This window comes from Lissotriton vulgaris, chromosome 2_1 (assembly GCF_964263255.1).
Source record: "Lissotriton vulgaris chromosome 2_1, aLisVul1.2, whole genome shotgun sequence".
In the NCBI taxonomy this organism is placed as follows: domain Eukaryota; kingdom Metazoa; phylum Chordata; class Amphibia; order Caudata; family Salamandridae; genus Lissotriton; species Lissotriton vulgaris.
Window position 1 is genome coordinate 399,657,463 of NC_141687.1, and position 22,441 is coordinate 399,679,903.

Below are 22,441 nucleotides of genomic sequence, written 5' to 3' on the forward strand. Positions count from 1 at the left end.
AATGCAGAAAATGTCATCTATGTAGCGAACCCATGGAACAACGTGGGCACCAAAGTGGGAGATGTTGTTCACCACTAGCTCCTCTCACCAGCCCAGGTAGAGACCTGCAAAACTGGGGGCGAAGCATGTGCCCATCGCCGTCCCACGGGTCTGCTTGTACAATTAAATTAAATTAATAGCTCTTTGTTATTTGACGAGCAGGTCCGGGCGTTGTCACGAGTACAAGCGCTGAAGGAACATAGTGTCATTTTGCCTGGGTATAAAACAGCAGAACAAAGGCAACGTGAAGCCCAGAAACCCACTGTGGGATTTAAACTACAAAAAAGGAAAACTAACAGCAGTGTCTACTAAAGACTTTATTAATTTAATAAGACTCGAACAACCAGAATGCACAGGGCAGCCACGCCCACTGAAGCGGGACATTTAAACACCCCGCGAGTACAGAATCACTTCAACTGCTGCTCTCCCTGAAGTCATTCCTGAGATCAAGAGTGGAAGGACGCTCGAAACGCGTCTGGAACATTGGCCTTATTCCTCTGTGCAAGCGAAGCTCTTTGTTATCTGCTGCCATGCAAATAAAGAAATAAAGACACAACGTGAGTGGCATCTAAAATTTTGGGGTCTTGCATTTGGAATATATATATATATATATAATCTCAAATCAATCAAGTGTGTGTGTAAGTTACAAAGTGGCAGTCATCACTTTGCAGTTCTGGTGCCTTTTACAGTAAAGTGGCATTATTTGATTTGCCTATAACTTTTTGTTCCATGGATGGGTCTTCAAGGACACTGGAGCAGGACGATAGGCCGCAGGAGCACGCTGATCGGAAATACCGGTCTTCTTCCCCTCCCTGCCAAGTGACCCATGAGGCTTTAACAGCAAGTAGCAAGTTAAAGCAGAGGGAATCCCCCTCTAACACGTACAGCACCTTAGCGAGTGCGACACTTTTTACCACACACTGTCACTTAATATAGTTTATTGTCACCCACACATACTCTTTGGTCCTGAGGAAAGCCAGTTTTAACCAAAAGGCCTGGCTGAAACATGTAGACCACAAAGGACGTAGGAGCTCTTAATACACTCCATATCGTCCGCAAGCCTTTTTATCTTGCTAACAGGGGCCCAGATATTAAAATTTACCTTTCACCCTCGGGAACTGGGACCACCTGTATAGCTTTTAACTTCTCACGTTCATTCTCACTATCACTGCACACTCAGTAAGCATACCAGCTCCTCAGTAATCTGGAGTCGCAGCACACCCGGGACACATTCGGTGTCACTGTGGTGGGCCCGATGATGAAGCATGACACCAACTAGGTTGGTGTGTGAGGGCTTCATGACCAAACCTAATGGTTTGCCTGCAGATGTACCTCCTGAGTCTCACTAACACAACCTAGCTAGTCCTATATTGATATCTCTTCAAGACATTTGTCAGCCTAACCATGTAGTCAGCTAAGGACTGACATGTCAAATTTTGGGCACTATGTGCACGGGGAAACCTCATGGGAGGAGGGTAAAACAAGCATTTGCACTGTAATAGGTCTCATTTGTTAAAGCTAGAGCTCTTTGTCTTGAAAATGAGAACGTTTTTTACTTTCGTTTTTTTGTATGCAGTGGAGTAATATTTGAATAGTACAATTAATGAAAGCAACCATGGCACATATATTATACAGTACCATTCATCATGTATATAACAATAGTAGAAATTATGGTACCAGAAGGAGGCACTCTGCAAGGGAGGTTGAGTTCCAAGGAAAGGTAGGTCCCCTTGTAGAAGTAGATTATTAATAATCCACTGGTGCAGAATCACCCTTTAGTCCACTGGTTCTTAACAAGTAAGGAGGAATCAGCACTGGAGTGAAGTACCATGGATAATTTATTTAGCATTCGTGAATGGGGGCCCATCCCACAACCACCATAGAGATACTCTGGGAGAAGCACACCGAATGATGGGTTACATGTGTTTTTATAGCAAGGGATCACAAACAAGCGATGCCCAGAGGTAACTAGAGCTTTGGGAAAAACACACAAATGAGGTAACGGCAAGAATCGACAGCCTCGTTGTCTTGTGCAATTGCTACGTCCTATGGCTGAACAACAAGATATGCTATCTTGGTAAACTTTTCTTGAGGATTAACCATTGTCTGAAAACCCCCGAGCAGACGCCAGCTGTTCTTTCGCGCTGACTCTGCTTGTGTACACAGCCTACAATTCCCCAATCTTGATTCTTTACTCATGTTTATACATATGCGGTGTCAAGGATAGAGCAATGCTGGAAGCTGGGAAGGGGTGAAAAATGGATCAGGCATAGCTTAATCAAAAAACAAGCGAATCAGTTTTTACATTTTAACAGTCCTTCCTTTTCAGCCTGTGCTGAATCCAGTTTAAAAGTACATGAATTAATCTCTGATGTCAATATTCATAAATTCGTAAATTTCAGTTTGCATCATAATTTCTCAATTTGATTCATGAACATTAATCGGGGGAGGTTTAATATTATTACAAGTAGCTATACAAGCTGTACATATCGTAGGGGCACATTAAATGCAACAATAGCAGGTGAGAAAGATGATTCCTATGGTAGTTATTCCCATTAATAATTTCCAGCCCTATGCAGAAATGATTCCCCACAACCACTCAGACCAAGTCCATGTTACTTGGTCATGATGTATTTCCGCAGCTATTTTATGCAATTTAGAAATGGCGTAATAAACAGTTGGGGCGCGGTCATGGATAAACGCACATCAGCTACTCCCAATAATGTGACATGCTCCACCACGATCAGCGAATACTATGTTGAGGACCATTCTGTTTTGTAACGTTACAATTCTCGTAATTTGAAGCTCTTCCATAATATTTCCAAGAGCCATTGCTGTTTGATTAGTAACTGCTTCTACCACCCAGATCAGACGTCTTATCTTCCTACTATTTATGGTTGCCCCGACAAAGAAAAAGAATCCCAAGTTAAAATCAACGTAATGTTGTATGAGTTTGATCTAATGCTGTATGACTTTGATCTACTCCATCGTTGTTTAGAGTTCTTTTAAGTCTATTCAAAGAAATGTCATTAAACAGTCTTTGGTCTTTGTGATAGGATGCAGGTGCTAAGCATACAGGAGGAAGCAAAAAGGACATGTAACAAGTTCCAGACCAACGACTGGTAGATAATAATAACCTTTGTTTCCACAAATGAAATAAGTGTTATGTGAAGATAGGAAACTACTATTGTTCGTTCCAGTGATATTCAATATTGTAGTACAGTCACCACAGGGATGTGGAACTCCTATAGCCCGATGCGCTGGACATATTGTTTGGGGTCAAGTGCAACACGTTTTAATGTGTATTTTGTCCTTTGGACAAGTAGGCCCAACCCCTTACAGCACAATCCCTTTGGCTGCCAGTTTACAGTAACACATTATGGATAACCGAGGGACATTGTCTGCAGTTAAGGTAATATTTGTGTCCATTTGTTAATGCTGTTCAAATTTGTATTTATGGTTCATTAATGCAAAGCCTTTATTAGTATTGTAAGACCTCTAAGGAAACGTGGTAAGCTTGGACTGCACTACTCACAGTTGTTCCAGTATAAAAATCTGTACACACATTTTCAAAAGTTTAGCAATATGAGGCTATGTATAATGCTCCCAGAATGTTTTCTGATTAGATGCAAATATTTGCAGAAGCTCAAAAGCAAGATTGATGAGTCTTTGCTTTCAAAATAAAATGTTCACAAAAAAATGGAAGTAGGGAAAAACAAGCATTAGAAATGCAATAGGTCTCGCAGCATTAGAGTTGGTGCTTTTAGAATTGTTTATGGGTTTTTTGTAAATCTTTAGCATGAGGTTGAGGGTGAGTGAGGGTGAGGGGTTGAGGGTGAGTGAGGGTGAGGCTGAGGGGTTGAGGGTGAGGGTGAGTGAGGGTGAGTGAGGGGTTGAGGGTGAGGGGTTGAGGGTGAGTGAGGGGTTGAGGGTGGGTGAGGGGTTGAGGGTGGGTGAGGGTGAGGGGTTGAGGGTGAGTGAGGGTGAGTGAGGGTGAGTGAGGGTGAGGGTGAGGGTGAGTGAGGGTGAGGGTGAGTGAGGGTGGGTGAGTGTGAGTGAGGGTGAGTGGGGGTGAGTGTGGGTGAGGGATTGAGGGTGAGGGGTTGAGGGTGAGGGAGGGTGAGGGGTTGAGGGTGAGTGGGGGTGAGGGTGGGTGAGGGTGAGGGTGGGTGAGGGTGAGGGTGAGGGTGGGTGAGGGTGAGTGAGAGTGAGGGTGAGTGAGGGAGGGTGAGGGTGAGGGAGGGTGAGGGTGAGGGTGGGTGAGGGTGAGTGAGGGTGAGTGAGGGTGAGTGAGAGTGAGGGTGAGTGAGTGAGGGTGAGTGAGAGTGAGGGTGAGTGAGAGTGAGGGTGAGTGAGAGTGAGGGTGAGTGAGAGTGAGGGTGAGTGAGAGTGAGGGTGAGTGAGGGTGAGTGAGAGTGAGGGTGAGTGAGAGAGTGAGGGTGAGTGAGTGAGGGTGAGTGAGGGTGAGTGAGGGTGAGTGAGGGGTTGATGTTGAGGGGTTGAGGGTGAGTGAGGGGTTGAGGGTGAGTGAGGGGTTGAGGGTGAGTGAGGGTGAGTGAGGGTGAGGGGTTGAGGGTGAGTGAGGGTGAGGGGTTGAGGGTGAGTGAGGATGAGGGGTTGAGGGTGAGTGAGGATGAGGGGTTGAGGGTGAGTGAGGATGAGTGAGAGTGAGGGTGAGTGAGGGTGAGGGGTTGAGGGTGAGTGAGGGTGAGGGTGAGTGAGGGGTTGAGGGTGAGGGGTTGAGGGTGAGTGAGGGTGAGGGGTTGAGGGTGAGTGAGGGTGAGGGGTTGAGGGTGAGTGAGGGTGTCGAGCTGTGCTGTCCACATCATCTGCCTACTTTCAGAACAAGCCTCGATGCACCTGTGTTAACCCCCGTAATTTAATGTACGGGCCTTGAGAACACAACTCAAGAAAGCAAGAAAACTAAATGCACACCTACCTGTTCCAGGAAAAAAAACAACAAGAAAAACACGACCTACCAGCCTTCAGAAAACAATTAAAAGCCACAAGTCCCATCCACCCAAACATCTTAAAATAGACCAGAAACCCATTTAACCAAGCTGTTGATTTCTCCAGTGTGTTTCTAGCGCTATAAAATGCATCGACATTAAACACGTTTGTTTCGCCCCGACAAATGCGATTTCTAGCAATATATGCATACATATTTACGGTATACTATGAATATGTGCCACGCCCATGCATACTACACGCAACTTCCTGTTAAACTGAAAACGAGTGTCATACGCCCACAGATCTTCACTCTAAAACAAGTAACTACAATAATCATTTAGACATTTTACAAAAAAAAATCGAAGTGAATGCCAAATTATCAGCGGCAGAGAGGGAGAAGGGGAGATAAGAATAAGACTAGAAGGATAGGTGGGGGAGGGAACCTGAGGGGAGAGGGGGTAAAGGTAGAACAGGAAAAAAGAGAAAGACGTTCAACTCAAGAGAAAAGAAAAACATAGCAAAAAACATAAGGTCAGGGTACAGTAATTTAGAGACAGAGTTGCAAGACAAGGATAGTGGAAAAATTCAAAGGGGGGAGAGAAGGTAGAAGGGGACAAAAGTGGTGTTATGAAAGAAGGTGCGGGGATAGGAGGGAGCGGGGGGGATAGAGTAAGGCAGACCTGAAGGAAGGAGAAATACGTTTGAGGAGCGTCGGGGTGAGAGCGGAGGGAAGGGGGGGAAGCATAAGTACAGCATGATGGTGGGTCCAGGTCCGGGAGATCTACGACGGTCAGCTACACAATGGCTGGCGGGTCAAAAGTCAGAGGGACAAAAGTCCACGATGCGCACCAGGGAGTAAGAATTAAGTGCGTAAGAGAAAGAAGTCAATGGAGGGTACGCAGTTCCAGAGTCAAAGGCAAGAGGCAGGGAGAAGAGACGTGCAGAGGCTCCGGACCTCAGGGGCATCGGTGTTGATAATCCGGGCTTCACTCCAGCATCCCCCATACCTGAAAAGGACTCTTAGGTCACAGAAGACGGGATCACAGCGGAGTACCTCTGATTAGACGGCCAGCATAGGGGGGCAGCGAGGCAGCAGCCAGAACTGGGCGAGCGAGTTGTCTCCAGGTCAGCAGACTGCATGCGGGAAAGCAGGAACATCGGAGAAAACAGCACCGTGGCACTCACCTTCGCCCCAGAAAACACTGAAGGTGATAAAGCGTTGGGGCAAGCAGGTAATTGAGACACAGTGGGTAGAGGGACGGTACGGAAGAGTGGAATCGTGCCCCTGTTCAGTCCGCCGCCATCTGGAACCTTCCAGTGATGTAAGAGCTGCGCAGAGAACAAGGCGACACGGCGGGAGGGGGCGGAGCGGGTAAACAAAGACGGACATGCACGCGCCCGTGACTTTTAAGGTCAATGCGCATGCGCATAAGCTTAATGCGCATGCGCATTGACCTTAAAAGTCACGGGCACTGCAAGGAATCGCCACGATTCCTTGCAGTGCAGATAAAGAGTGGATAACTCGCAATACTCTCGCCTTGCTCGATGCGCATGCGCATCGACAGGCGAGACCTAAAAAACATTTAGCTAATCTACTGTAAACTATTATGTACCATTTCTGCGCAGCATCATTTGGTAAAATGTGTTGATGTATGCTAATATTTCCCAAAGATATTCATAATGGAAAATCAGTGTAACTAGTTCCAATAAGACTATGAAAAACATAAAAATAAACAAGCATTTGCAAAGCCATCAGGTTTGAAATTGATGGTCAGCCTGTTGCTTTTGTCAGTGTGACTTGTTTTGGCGTTTTTTTTTTAAACCTTATTGTTGTGGGAGCTACCAGGCACTCACAATTATAACAAGCATTGCCAAAAGCAAAAATTGTTTTTGGTCTCAAAAAGCACACATTGCCACAGTAGTTTGTGTCACTGAACAATACTACTCTGTGTGCAGATATGCTCCTTGTGAAAGAGCAGAATGCTGTCACTCACAGTGAAGCCAGCCAATAGACCGAGAGACAACATTTTAGTAAACACAAAAGGTCATGGTTAACACCGAACCGAATTAGGAGCTCAATTATTAAAGTCTCAAAAGTGCACCCATGGTGTATGTCTTTGCATTAAGTGCAGATATCCAACTTTCATGAATTTGCAAGAATTTACAGAAGTATGCCAAGAAATAGTACTCCTAGAAAATATTTGTTAACTGCATGAAAAAATATGCATGTGTAGATTTGCTCATGCAAAAATCTGAGTGTTTGCAAGTTCACTTTTCCTCCAATCACTTTTTGCCCTACCACGAAAGAAGTTTCACATCTGCTATTGTAAGAAGTAAAGTTCCAAGCTTTCAATATGGGACTAAATTAAAGAAGGGTTGGTGAAAACCCTTAAAACATGCAAGTTAGTGGGTTTGCATAGACTCAAAAGGGCATTCCAACCCTGGAACTGTTGCTTACCACTACCTTCAGCCACAGTATGTAGATCTGTGTAAACGTGGCAACATAAGGGAATTCCTAATATTCAGACCCTTCTATGGAGGGACCTCTGGCATAATCAGAGAGGCTATATCAGAGCTTTTATATAACTAGATTGCTGCCGTAATCTGTAGCTGCCTTACAGGGCTCAAAAGGACAAGTGAATTTTGTTACAGGACAAGTAGATTTATGAAGCAACCTGCCCCATTACCAAGTAGATATTTTATTAGGTCGAGCCTTTACCATTCCGCAGGAATGGGAAATGGGGAGAATTCAAGTCGGCTATTTTCTCGTCAAACCAAAGGGCTTTCAGCCGCGGTTTTCTTGCAGTGCCCGTGAACCACGTGATAACATGCACGCGCATTCAGGGCCAGCCAGCCCAGCACATCAAAGGGCTTCTCCTCCCCTAATTATTCATGGCCGGCCGCAGGCCGGCCGTACTTTCAGTTTCCCCAGAACGGCTAATTAGGGGAGGAGAAGCCCTTTGATGTGCTTCACACCAATGCGCCTCAGTCATTCCTCTTCTTTGTATTTGCTTCCAGACTCACGCATTTGTTCACATCACATTTTAGTGCCCCCTGCCCTGAGGCACGCATCACTTGCCCGCTGCCATTAACCACGCATCACTTGCTCTTCGCCACACTGTGCCTGCTTGAACATCTCTGTGCCCACCTTTCACGATATTCATTTACTACTTTTTTTTTTTTAGCAGTGTAGAAATACGATGTTATTTCCTGTCATACATGCACTGAAGCGAACCCACTACGAAGTTCACGTTTCAGCTGTTTTCAATCCGGGCCCTTTCGTGAGTCATACCGGATGACTACTTAATTACTTCCGCTTTACATTTTTCCAATTACTGACTTGCTGCCACTGTCTTGTTTCTATTTTGTCTTCTGCCATTTCCTTCATTTCATGTACATTTTTTTCATGTTTTACTTTCCGAGGACTGTGTGCTTCTCTCGTAGGCTCTCCCGCCCCATCCGGCTTCCCTCCAACCATTTGCCACACTCCTTGCCTCTGTCTTGCCTCCCCCTCCATTCTCCTCCCCTCGCTCGCACTCCCGCCCCCCACCAGGCTCTCCCGCCCGTTTCTCTTTTTTATCTCTGTCTCTCGATAAACCTGTTTGCCAGGATCCTCCCCTGGGCATCGCACTCATGACGTATGAGGTGCAGACATGTACATTAAGGTTTATTACTAGACTGCACTAGACTACATTGTACAAAATACCACAGCAAGACTCCTAGCAAAAAAAACACATACTCCCCGCCTGCAAAAGCATGTGTCAGAAGCCACGTAATTAAAGAGCGCTCTGTTTAATGAGGAAGAAAACGAGAAAGCACTTACGGAGACATTTGTGAATATGTCAACAATGCAAAATCAGCGTGCATTGTTGATTCACACTCGATCAAAGCGATTTAAGAGAGGAGGAAGCTATCGTGTCTTAACGCTTCCCTGCCACTGCTGGATGAAACCGCAGAAGTGCAATCAGAGGGCAGCGGAGATCCTCAGACGGGAAATTACCTCGATCGCCATAGAAACAGGCAGGGAAGCCCGTGCAAAGCAACACCGCTTCTTTTTTCCAATCAATGGGCATTCGCTACCCCGGGCGATCAATTAAAAGTCATGGAGAATAATTATTTGACATTACTTATTCGTCCAGTTGTGCAGCACTGCGAGGTCGCCTGGCAGTTCCCCCCCCCCACATACGCACCCAGTGCCCCGTCTAAGAAAGCAGGCTCGGCCAGTCTCACTCCCACAAGCGGGGCAATTACTGCTAGCGCTATGATACTACCGCTGCGGTAAACACCGATAGCGGTAACTACCAATTACTGCGGGGGGATAAGTAATAACTTTTCGGTAATTAAGTTAATAGCGTTTTCTATCTAAAATATTCAAAAGCCCACCTATGTGCAACAACCAACGTAACCTAACCATACAGCAGGCGTTGAACACCCCAGCCAAGCGCATTTCTACCAGAGGCACCGCACTAGAACTGACACGCAAACAGAGGCAGTATGGAAAGTCGGAATCCCAGACTGACAACTGCTGTTCCATATGAAAACGTGAATATACCCAAGGAAATTACTTGCATAGGTACACGAACTGACTAAATAGTGGAAATCACTGGTCAAAACACAAGAGCAAAAAAAGAAATCAAAAGTCCTGCCTTATTCTGGAACTCTCCAAAAAGTTGTGCCACTTTATGAGCAGTCCCGTCCCCATCAGTAATGTTGCAACTACTCCCCCCACGCCCCCCCCACACCTTCACCCCAACAGCCGAAGACCCATTAGTCCTCACAACCCTTATGTACTACCCTTGCGGTTGGTTTGACCTTTTGCCGTGTCACTACCCCATGAAGACCAGAGCACAGCCAGGCATTTGGTGGCTACCTGAAATGTTTCAGCATCTTAGAGAGAGAGCACCACGGGAAAGCACCAATGCCTTGATGCACTATGCTCACTCTGTTAACCTCGAGTGACTGCATAAATGTTTTGCCATTTGTGCACCCGACACTCTGAAGCAGCTACAAGATACAGGCAGATTTTAAATTACACAAACACCTAAAAAACAGTTGTTAGCAGTCAGCCACCAAGAAAGCCTTCTAGCAGGAGGACTGAGACTTACAAAATGACGGGTGCAAGTCACACTTTTTGGGCCAGTATTTGGATTAGGATAAACATGATCAATGAACAACTCCTCTGTATAAACTTGTTCAATATGCACTGCTTAATTATCTAGGGTTCAGCAAAATGTATCAATCATCACTACATCTGGGTGGAAGAAACAAAGTCCACTTTAAACATCCTCAGACAAGATGATCCAGACATGGCACCAGATGGAATTTAATTCACTAATTCTGGCAAAGTGCTGAAATGGCTATTACCAGAGGATGATAGTTAATTAAACAAGCACTGGCGTTGCCAATAGGTCTCGCAGTAGGAAAGTTGGAGCTATTACAATTGCAAATAACAATGCCTTTTATTTTTGTTTACATTTTAAAAACATAAAGGGCTTTGTCATTTACAAAACCAATAGCTCAAACTTTCCTACTGCGAGACCTATTGGCAACGCCAGTGCTTGTTACATTCCTTACCTCTGCATCTTTTCCCACAGAAATACTGCCAACGCCAATGCTGTTCACACAACGATCTTTTGGGCCCCGATTACAGCGATAACAGGAGATCCATTACCTTTGGCTGTTTGAGTGTTAGGAAAAACATATCTTGTGGAGGAATTTCCTCTGCGATACTCCTCCATTTCCCATACAGTTGCTTTGTCCTTGGAGAGGCCTTCATCATTGAGGTAACAGACCTTGTTTAATTGGGCATTGAGTCTTCCAACTTCAGCTAGAGTAATGTTATTGATTGCAGAGGCCCACAAAAGTGCGAACCAGGCTCCACAAGAGCCATTATCTGAGAATGACAGGGGAATGAGAGGCATTCCACCTTTTTTCTGATGGGCTGGCATCATTCCACATACCTAGCAGTTGGTAGTGTTTGTAGCATTATGAGTATGTTGTAGCATTTGTATGAGAGTGTTATTGAGGTAGGACATTCGGTGCTTTTGTTCGTGGTAGGAAAGGGTGAAATGACAATGTTCCCTGATGTGGGCAGCCTTGGCCCTTCCTCTAGGCCATTCCTTTGCTTAGTTGTTGCTGTGATAAGGGCAGAGTCTGACCCATTTAAATCAATGTATGTTCAGGCCCAGTACTGCAAAAGGTTCTTCAGTATTCACTGTAAGTGTATCTAAAGTCGAGAAGATGCATTTGAACTGATGGATGGAGGCAGGAGATCAAAGGACCAGCTTCATTGCAGGGGGCATGTAGGTATGGTCTATAAAAGGCACCAACCACGAGTAAACCCCAGGTAGCACCTCACAATCTTTGTGACTACATGCATACCAGTGTTGATCAAACCGGGATACCCCACCTCACATGTAACAAACCACACTCATGGACACTTCCCAAGCAAACATGGGAACGAAGAGGCCCAATACGGACAAGCACAGATCCACCAGGCAGAACCATTAGGAAGACTCTCCAGTTGGGGTTCAGGTAAAAACAGCGTGTGCCCTACTACCAAGATCAGCTCCAACCATTGGTAGTCCTATATTCACACTAAAAGTAATCACCCACCTTAAAAGTAGTTGCACAAAGGATTCTAGACCTCTTTGTGAACACCATGGCATAATAATGTAGAACACTCATTAGGAGACACATGACGTTGGTTTCCTGTGTAATAAAAGAATACCAGGTTTGCCACAAGGGTAGAATGAGGCCCAGGCTAACACATAAACACAGCGCCAGGAACCACACACTCTCCCTTGGTCAGGAACTTTAGAACATCAATCAAGTTCCACTTACTTAATGTTTCAATAATCTGCCTTTCCAGATAAACTCTAGTATTGAGTAAGCTTATATTTCTGCATCAGCTAGGATTTGTCGTTCACAAAACGATTTTGCCATGAGAATACTCCTTCCAATGGAGTCACTCCCCTCGCACCACCAACTCTAGGCAAATTAGCCTTGTATAGATTATAATACTTTTCAACTTTCCTTTAACAAGCTTTGCCAATGCCTGTCCACCTCCTCCCCAAAATGGTTGCCGTGCATGCACCCATTTGTGGCGGTCATTTTGGAATAGTTTTAAAGAAAAATCGTCCAAAGATGGCCCCCACACACGTGCATGGCTACACAGTGGACATTGTTGAACCCCTTCGCTGCATTCGTCGGCCAACAGCCGTCGCGAGCACTACCTCCGTTGTGCTGCGAACGTCCGTTGGCCGACGCAGCCCGCCCACTCCACTAAACCGCCGCACCGCAGCAGAATTGCCGCCGCGGTTAAGAATTTTGTATGAGATCAGTAATAATAGTATTTCTTGGGAATAGTGATCCACCTGAATAGCATGAAAATCTCTCCTGAGCAATTGAAATATGCTAAAAAGGTATTGTACTTCTATTTTGGTTGCCATATTGAAATATAATGTATGTATTGGTATTTATAGAGCCCAAACCTAGCATGTGCTCAATGGAGTGCTCAACAAAGGCTGGTAACCTGAGTTACAATTCAGAATCATTTGAAATTAAGAAAGTGATAACATTAATATGTAGCTTTGTGATTGTGTATGGTCGAAGTAATCTTTTGGTTGCACCTATTCATAAGAATAGTGCAGTTGTATGGAAGCAACCTAGCAAATAGGTAGTGGCCATAAAGAGAACAGTTTCGGCCCATACTTAATTCACACATTATTTGGCTCTTGTTGGAGACATTTATGTACATATCTTGAATCTACCCAGCAATATAATTCTTATATAAATTTTGATTTACGACTTATTAATGGCAGCATTCAATTCACCAAGTCAGCTAGATGTGGGCCACAGCAGAAATCTCATGCAAACCTTTTTCGTATTGCATCACCACACAACTGAGAGAAGGCCAAGATGCAAACATAGATGGCTAGCAAGGAGGGGTTCTCTATACCACATTTGTTGCCTGTTCCGATGCAGGCATTGTTTTCCATTTAAAGAATCCTTTCTGCTATAAAGAACTTGGTTTTTGGTTTCGGAAGATGTGAGGAAATCCAGTAGTATTAATATATCTTACTGAAACCATTAGCACAATTAGACCTCAGTAACATAAGTAACACTAAAACCCACTATCATCTTCGACTTACATATTGCTTTCAGAATCTACTTTCACCTAACAGTTTTGTCTATGGCCATGAGACACTACCAGAAATCTACCAGCAATGAATTGCGCGGTACATGGAACCCCCTTACCAAATTTAGTCTACTTTAGCACTCTGTTTGGCATTCAATGTTTAAAGGTATCTTGTGCCATACATCACTAGACAGAGACCTATGTTTAACTTAGGTGGCATCGCTGCAAGTTCCTACTAGCTCTAACTCGTGTAAAGCATCTGTTGTCTTGAAAGTCTTTACTTCGTAAGTTTTATCAGATAAACGAGCCGCTAGCATATTTGTACATTCACTCCAACAACCTGCTCTCCTATTAATAATTCCCGTTCTTCTAATAATCAAAGTGTAGATGCCAAAGAACTAAATATTTGCACTGTTTGACAAGGCAGATTGAGGGAGACACGCCAAAAAGTGTTTAAGTAATAGTTAGAATATACTATGCAGATTATGTTGTGCTGATACCATTTCCATGGTTTTATCTCACATAAAGCCTTGATGATTTACACGTGAAGACTTGAGTACTGACTTCCACATACCTTAGCATATGCAATTTTTTAAAATTTGGTGGAGGGTCTCATGATGAATGTTCGCGAAATGTTAAAAAATAATTTGCCAGTCACTTCAGCTGCTGTCTCAAAAGGTTCATGGTGATCCGTCAAGTGGGGGCTGAGAAAAAGGGGATCCCAAAACGCTTTTTCTCCATGTTAATTTCCATTGAAAACTTTAGTCGTCACCGCTCTAGCCCGAACGGCTGAAAGGAATCACACCAAATTTGGCAAAAAGGTAGCTCTTGGTCCAGAAAGCACTCAATTTGTTAAATGGTGTGAATCCGTTCAGTAGTTGGTGAGAAATTTGAAGATTTCTCAGATATGCAATTGAGGCTGCAGTGGATCCACAACCCCTTCTGATCTTGTGCCTGAGATCGGATTGGCTGCCAACACTTCAAGTCAGGAAGTTTTGACAGCCATCTTGTGACCTGGTTGAACTGAGTCACAAGAAAAAAAAGATTTTTTTAAAAAAGAAAAGAGGGCAGAGAATAGACCCCTTGACCTCCCTAGGCCTCTTGGGGGGGGGACAGGGGGGGGGGGGGCAGGATGGAGGGGGGAGGGGTACCAGAGGGAACCCCAAGGGCGGAAAAATCATTCAAAAAAAAAAGAATCGCTGGGAATCACGGATTCGCAACTCCAGCCTTAAATGAAAAATAAAAACAAAGCTTGGGCTCCTGCGTGTCATTTCATTTCAGCCCCCAGTGGGCTAGGTCCCGGGGGCATTATCAAAATATAGGAGGGGGCTCACGGAGCCCCCTACTCGGACTGTTCATAGCCCCGGGGACCGCCACCTACCTGGGGCACCAAAAGAAAACAAAGAAGGTGGTCCGTTGCAGCACCCCAGCCCTGGAGACTATCACCTCCCTGGTGCTTAATATAGAAAGGAGGGGGGCTGTGTCCCCCCCCCTCCTGGAACCTTAGATGGCACTGGGGACTGCCACCCTCCCAGGGTGGGCTCCAGCAATGTCCTGTGGTGCCAACCCTGGGACATTGCAGTTTGCTATAGCATGGGCCTTCAGGCTCCCTTTGCGGTCCATAATAAAGTGACCCGGGGATGGGGTCCCCGGGACCTATATCAGCTTGGTGAGAGGGGCCTCATGCCTCCTTTCCCCTTAAATAAAAACCACTATATATATATATATATATATATATATATATCTCCATCCTCCCACCTTCCCTGGGCCATTTTCGGCCCGGGACCTGCCTGTTTATTTATTTTGGCTTCAGGAGGGGGGTCATGCAGGCCCCCTCCCTTTAAAAAGGAAAACAAGCAGTTCCTGCGCCGAAAATGGCCCAGGGTAGGTGGGGGGTCCACCCCCCACCCTTCCTTTATGTAAAAAAAAAAATTTAAATGAAAGGCCGGGCCTCGGGGGATGGGGTCCCTGGGGCCCAAAGCAGCCCAGGGAAAGGGTGCTACGAGTCCCCCCTTCCTAAAAAAAAATTGCGAGAAAAAAAAGCAGCAACTCGCCTGGTGGCCTGAGCCCTTTCTCCACCACTCTGCAATTGTGCCTTCTGCTGCGCGGGGGATGAAGCCTCCTCTGCTGGCGAGGGCCCTTGGGAGCCAACAAGGCTTCCTGTTACCTCAAGTAAGCCCCACACAGTAGAATTGTTGAGAGATGGTCGGAGGCCATGTCCCCTTTCTCCACCACTCTGCAAACGCGCCTCTCAGCACACTGCCGGATGGGGGCTGACGTCCCCTTGCCTCTTGAGGGCCTCGGGACTAAAGTAGAATTCTTTCCCCAACCAGGAGTGTGCTAGGAGGCACGTTTGCAGAGTGGTGGAGAAAGGGACGTGGTCTCTGATGACCTCTCAGCATTCCCGTTGTGTGGGTCTCACTGGAGGTAACAGGGGGGCTAGTTGGCGCCCAAGGACCCTCAGGAGCAAAGGGGTTTCAAACACCAACTAGTAGAGCACCAGGAGGTGCTTTTGCAGAGTGGTAGAGAAAGGGGGCGTGGCCACTGAAAACCTTTCAGCAAACCCACTGTGTGGGACTTGCTAGAGGTAACAGGAGAGTAAGTGTGCGCCCAAGGACGTCCTTGGAGGCCACCTACCCTTCCTATTATCTTCATCAAGTCCCACACAGTGGGATTGCTAAGTGGTCTTTGGAGGCCATGCCCCCTTTATCCTGTCAGTCCTACTCAGAAGGATTCCTGCGTGCTGGCCGCATATATATGTATGTGTGTATATATTCATATTTCACCTGCCATAAGAGTAGTATCGTACCGAGGACAGTCCTCTTTTGTATTTATAAAAATTCTACAGAATAAAAAAGTTAATCCGTAAAGTAAATAATGCTTCCTTGCTGAATAAACTCTATACAGCCTGGGTATTTTTTTAAAGGGTGAAGCAAAGTATTTTGGGACCGTATATTTCTCAAAATATGCCTCACAATTTGAACATTGATGCAAAGAAGTTTGTGGATTGTGGTGCTGTCAGGTCATCTTTCTCTCTCCATCAGAAACAACTAGGTGATGGGTGGAATGCTCAAATTGATCTCAACAACTGGCAGTCGTTCTGGTCTCCATTCCGATCAATTGATTTTTGCCCACCATGCCACCTCAGTTTGGACCCAACCACATTCAAATTAGTCTACCCTTTTCCTCAAAGGAACAGTCCAGCCTGAACTGCCAGACTATGTGTTCCCTGAATTGGAACACAAGCAACCGAAGACTAGTTTCACCCTAGTTAGGTCTCTTCAGCCAGGTATATTTTTCTTCCAGTGGCACAGTGAGCCTGGGACCCACATATGGGCATATCCAGCACACTTACTTCGTAAAAAGCAGAAACAATAAGGTGATGGATAGAATGCTCAAATGAATCTCAACCACTGGCAATCACTTGGTTCCACATCCAAACCATTGTTTCCTGCTCCCCATGCCACCCCAGTTTGGACCCAGCCAAATGCAAATCAGTCTTCACCCTGCTTCTCAAGCGAACAGATTAATCTCAGATACTGGTATTAGATCGAGACGTGTCTCAATCCATCGTTTATTGCACACCATGCCACCACCCCTGTTTGGTCACAGCCCCATCTCAATCAGTCTTGACCCTGCTCCTTTTGGGACAGTCCATCCCGAACTCTCAGACCACGTCATCCCCGAACCTTATCCCAAGTAACCTAAGATCGGTTTCGTCCTAGTTTGCCTCTCATGACCGAGAAGAAATCCGGTCCAACTTTCTAACTTTGCGTGCCTTTCATGTGTCATTGAAGGTAGTAGATGACTTGCATGCTGATCTTTTAAACGGACACTAGAGGTAACTTTCAAATTCATTTGGAACCCTGATACCAAGAAGAATTATGCCACCCACCAGCATCCCGGATAGTCTTGGCATTTGGTCACAGAAATATTTGCTTTCTTTAAAAATGCCTGGTCGGTGGTGGCCACTTACACCAATCGGACTGCTGGATTTATGTGCAGTTTCTGCTTTAATAATTGCAAATATCTCTATTACCGATTTGATCCTTAGTTTTCGATGACCATTATGTCGTGAGTACTGTGAAGAAAAATAAAAAATGCCGGAAATGTTCAATAGCTTTAAGCTGATAAGTGGATACGTGGTAACCTGATTCTTTTTCATTTCTCTTGCAGCTGTCCAGAGTGGGGAGCGGTTATGTGCATTCAATGACCCGTATCATCAGGACCATGGAAACGGAGACAGTCAAATCTCCCAGGAGAATGGAACCGTTCAGTGTTCAAAGGGTAGCGCTTGTTATGGACTTTGGGGAAAAAAACGAGAAGGGGACATCCATCTTATAAAGCAAGGCATGTGATTTTTTTTCTATTTTGAAAATGACTGATTCACGGTCAGAAAATGTAATAGTTACATGATGCCTGCTTCTGCCTTTTTGGGAACTTTGTTGCTTTGTAAATAAATACCCTATCACTATTGTTTCACTTCTAAACCTTCATCCTTCATGAACGGCAGATTTGTCTCTTTTAATTTAAAAAGGCCATCTGCATATTGCTGAAAATTCTCAGCTACAGTTGCATTAAGCGCTCAGCTAGATAGGCATTGAAACAGGTCTATGTTTAAAGCCACAGTGTCATTGCAGCATGAGACGCAATACCCCTAGCCACCCTTTGAAAGTTCAATTCCTCCGCAACCTCCATCGGTTTTACTTTATGACATTACTGTGAGAAGTTGGCCTGGTATATGATGTTCACTATTCTAGTGAGTACCTTGCACCAGTCCAAACAACCCTTATGGTGATGGTTGTAAAGTCAAACTTATAGACCAGCTATCCTAGAGGTAGCATGGACAAAGCAGTCTTAGGCTAAACTCAAGAGGGCATGTGAAGCCAGCAGTTTTACCATATGCAATCCCTTTAATACCAAATGAAAGGACACCACACTGGATATATATTCAAAATATATATGTTTTTATTTCTAAAGAAATCCCCTGAACTCTTTATGAGCACAGAAGCACAAGCGCATAACAAGTAACTTAATATAACATACAAAAGTTGCACAAATATGGATAGGGCCGGGTGGCCCGCCAAACCATATACTAAAAAAATGGTATAAGTACCACGTTACGAACAATGGTAAGGCCTAGGGCCTTGGGAATCGCTGGGGCTACACTGAGCTAACAATGGTTAGGGAGCAGGAGGCCCACGGGATGTGTGTGCAGTGTCAAAAGGCACACGTGTGCACACATATAAGTTAATGGGTGTGTAAAAATAGAAAGTTAAAGGTTTGGGAGTCTTCCGACTGGACTAGAAGCTAACCACTTGAAAGTAGGACACTAGGAGAGTTACTCTTTACAGGAGCACCGCAGTACTCACGTTACCTAACCCACAGGAAGCGGGTGCATAGGTCCCAAAGTTTGTCGGGTTTCGGCGTGGAGATCTATGGAGCTTTGGAGAAAAGATGCTGCAGGCAGCTAGAAGAGAAGAGTCCGGGTGGATCCAAGGGTGGATCGAAGATGTAGAGGACCTGAAAGCAGAGGGGACAGCGTTTGGGTCACTAGCCAGTGACCAGGAAGGAACCAGGATGGAACCAGGTGATGTCGCGTTGCAATCAGGTGCTGATGTGAAGCTTGTCTCTGCATCCACGTGGACCGGGAGGTGTCGACGACAACCAGGAGGCAGGCACGGACTGTCCCACGAAGGCTCTCGCTTTCAGGATTGGAGTCAACAAGCCTTGGCAAAGGCAACCCACGCAGGATACGATGTAGGCTTCTTACTCAGACCAGCAAGGTCTGAGGGGTTGCTTCTTCTGAGGGAAGCAAGGGCCAGTCTGGAGCAACCAGACCAGCGGTGTAGTTTCACAGAATCGTCGCCAAGATGGCCACTAGCCATCGGGCAAGTGACCGGGCTGACGCGTCGAGCAGGAAAATGCAAAAGGGCCCCACGCAGAACTCGTGGAGGGTGCAGGGCTGATCTTTGGTGCAGATGCTGCTCGGGGCTGGGGCTTCTCAATCCCCAATGCACAGATTCGAGGAGGCCTCGGGGGCTGCACCGTTAGCAGGTCACAGACTTTTCAAGATGGCCGGTCCGACGTCTCTCGTCGCCACCACGGGTCTCAACTTTGCAGGGACTGTGGATCAGGCTGTTGGATGTCTGGGAATTCGGTTCTTGTCAGGCTCTGGGCTCGGGCTCCGGCGGGAGGCGGTGGCAAAGCAAGTCGTCGATCGCTGGATGGTGCCTGCTTGTGCAGGGTGGTCACTCCTTGACCACAAGGGAGATTCTTCAGTCGTCTTCTTCCAAAGTAGAGTGATGAAGGTACAGAGTTTCGTTCCAAAGTTTCAGTCAGGATAATCTAAAGTCCTGTGACTCAGCTCCTACCTATATACCAATCTTAGGGGCTGGATTACCTACTAGGTCCCTCTTATAGGTGGGACCAGGGAAGGGGGTGGTTACACCCCTTTCCCTTTTTCCAGTATTGCGCCAGAGCTGAGGCTGATGTGCCCCAGCACCGGTTTGAACTGGCCTATGCATGGGACACCTTCTGTGCCCCGTGTAGTGTCTCAATCCTTTCAGCCCTCCCTGTCCCAATACACAAAGTCCTGTCTGGGGTGGTGCTAGCACCTCCCAAGGCAAGAAACCTATTGTCCAAGCCGCCCTTGCTGGAAGGACTCCCAACAGCAGGAGGTCAGACTTGTGTCTGTGGCAGCAGCATCCATTTTGTGATGCTGAGGCTCTGGTTAACTTTAACCAGGAATAGTAGGAACAACATGTCTTCTCCGTCTAGAAGGGTGGAATGCTACCCCCGTCGCCAGGACTGGCGAGGGGGTAGTATCCCAATTCGTATGACACCTTACTCGACATGTTTTGATAAAGCCAAACCATAGTTAGCATTTAACCGGGAGGTTCATAATGCACTTAAGAGTATATGGTATGGCAATATCCTGGAACAGCCATAAGGACATGGTTCCGAAAGCTGCAGACAGGCTCAGCTCATGCTAGAGCACCATCTCACATAAAACCAAGCACTCTGCCTTCAGGATTGTTATGGCCTACCATAGGAGTGACTTATAGGTGTATATGTGTCTAGATATAAGGTTAGATATAGTCATACTATATCTAAGCAAGGAGTAGTTTCTGTCCTGTAACTCCAGTTCTGTAGTAGGGGTATCTCTGTTATAGTCATAATCTAGTGAATAGTCCCGCCCATGTGCGTGGACCCCGGCAATCAAAAATAATCTCTTAAATTGTCAAATCATGCAGACCCTGCAGGACACTTAAGAGAGAATTTAAAGACAAATAATGCAGCCTATATCCACAGGCTACACTGTCCAGTACTTCAACTAGAAATTCCACCAAACAACACCACACATAACCCAGCCTGAGGTTTCTACTATAGAGAAACTTGCCTCCACCAGTAAAAGACACTGGAATGATAGAGAGGAAGGCATGGACAGACAAGCCCCATAGGCTGCCATTATGTGGCTTAAATAGGATACTGTGCCTTTAAGAGAACTTTCCAGAACTTTCTCCCAGTATCCCAGAATGCATTGCAGGTCCCTCTTACTTTCAGTTCTTTTTGAAGGCGTAGCACGCCAGACCTGTAGCATTCCTAACATGAAGAATTATCTCCACCGGGGAGGAGGGCGGGCGCTTATGCCTATAACAGAGATACCCCTACTACAGAACTGGAGTTACAGGACAGAAACGACTCCTTCTGTAGTAGGGGATCTCTGTGTATGGTCATAATCTAGTGAATAGAATGGCAAGCCCATCCACACACCAAAGCGGCGGTGGAGAAAGAAATTAACGCCACTATTGTGCGAACAAATTCCGCAGCGAAGCCTGCCCAACCTGAGCATCTGCCCTGGCATCAGTGTCCAGACAGTAATGCTTAGCAAAGGTATGAACCGACTTCCAAGTGGCTGTCAGAAGCAGTACCTGAATTATCCTGATTTCCGTGGGAGCGAGTTGCCAAGGCTTCTATGATGAATATTTCCAAATTCCCAATCACCCCTGCACCCGGATTTCTCCAAGCCCAGGAATGGAAGGGAAAGGGGAAGTGGATAACAAACAACAAAGAGAGACTTCCACACCGGTGTCTTCGTCACTACCTCTTGAATTCGATTAGCTGGTGAACACCTGAAACAGTTAACAGATCATTACTAATGTTCAAACAACATTGGGGAATTCAACTCTTTCTCTCTCAGTTCCACCTCTCAATACCTGTTACTGTGTGTATTTTGCCTCTCTCTTGTAGAGCCCGCTACCAAAGGTTCTTAGCTTGTTGAATAGTAGGACTCTTGTTGATGTTAATGTCTTTTAGATAGTAGAGGTGGTAAACAACAGTATTACCATATGCATATAATGAATACTCTCATTTACTTGTAGAAGTTTGTAGATGCTGTTTAGTTAAATTCAACACAAGACTTCAAAGGCTCACTGAACTCTAGAAAAGGCTGAATAACTGGAGAGACTTTACTGTTTCTCAATTACAAATAGTCTTTAATATACTTGCTCGAACTTTGACATTGCCGGTAGAGTCCGTAAGAGCTGAACTACTCTCCCTGACAATGATGTCACTGCCTCAGGAAAAGTTCTAGAATTGCGCTAGACTGAAGAAGCGCCACACGTAGTCTTAAATGAGGAAAGAATATTCTTACCGCTAGTGTGCTGAGGTGAAGCGGAAGAATACTTGCCAAACGGAATTGTCCACTGATAAATGCTGCTCACAGGAATTCCAACCGACTCCACTGGACCCTTGAAATAGCGGAGCTGCGGCTGGATACCGAAGGCAGAAAACGGATTGGACCAAAGACAAAATAGCTCTCTAAGCCCACAAATGAAGTCTCTTGAGTTTCTAATTGAAAACGGGCAGAAAACTGGGAATTCCTAAGTGACTTGACGGGAGCCTAAATCGGGGCGTCGAACTGCCGGAAAGGAACAGTTGAAGTGCGCCACATAGAACGCGCGGGATAAGGAAATGGCGGGCTGAACTGGAAAGACTAGAACGCTAACCCTACACCTCAGCGGCACAATCAGGAAGCGTTAACCAACCCTCCCTCTGACTGCGGGCATGAACTACTTTCTGGATGGAGCCCCAGATTGGAAACTGCAGCAATGCGTTAACTCTCCCTTTGACAATGGGGACTGACGGGGGCCTCATGACGGAACCTGGCATGGACCTGACAGTGGCTGCTTTGCAGATTTCAGCTATCGGCACGTTACGGAGCAAGGCTGTCGTAGCAGCTTTGCCCCTGGTGGAATGAGCCTTAGGCTTACCTCCTAAGGTCTTATTAGCTTTTTGGTAACATAATTG

At 45.8% G+C, this 22,441-nt stretch overlaps 1 protein-coding gene across 4 annotated transcripts in view; it reads left to right on the forward strand.

Moving 5' to 3' along the window:
• Nucleotides 1-22,441, forward strand: part of BMPR2 (bone morphogenetic protein receptor type 2) — a 513,538-nt gene that overhangs the window by 168,468 nt on the left and 322,629 nt on the right. For all 4 annotated transcript variants that reach the window (XM_086955265.1, XM_086955263.1, XM_086955264.1 and 1 more), the window contains exon 2: nt 17,306-17,479. In XM_086955265.1, the coding sequence (XP_086811391.1) occupies nt 17,306-17,479 (174 nt within the window). The remainder of the gene's footprint in view (nt 1-17,305; nt 17,480-22,441) is intronic.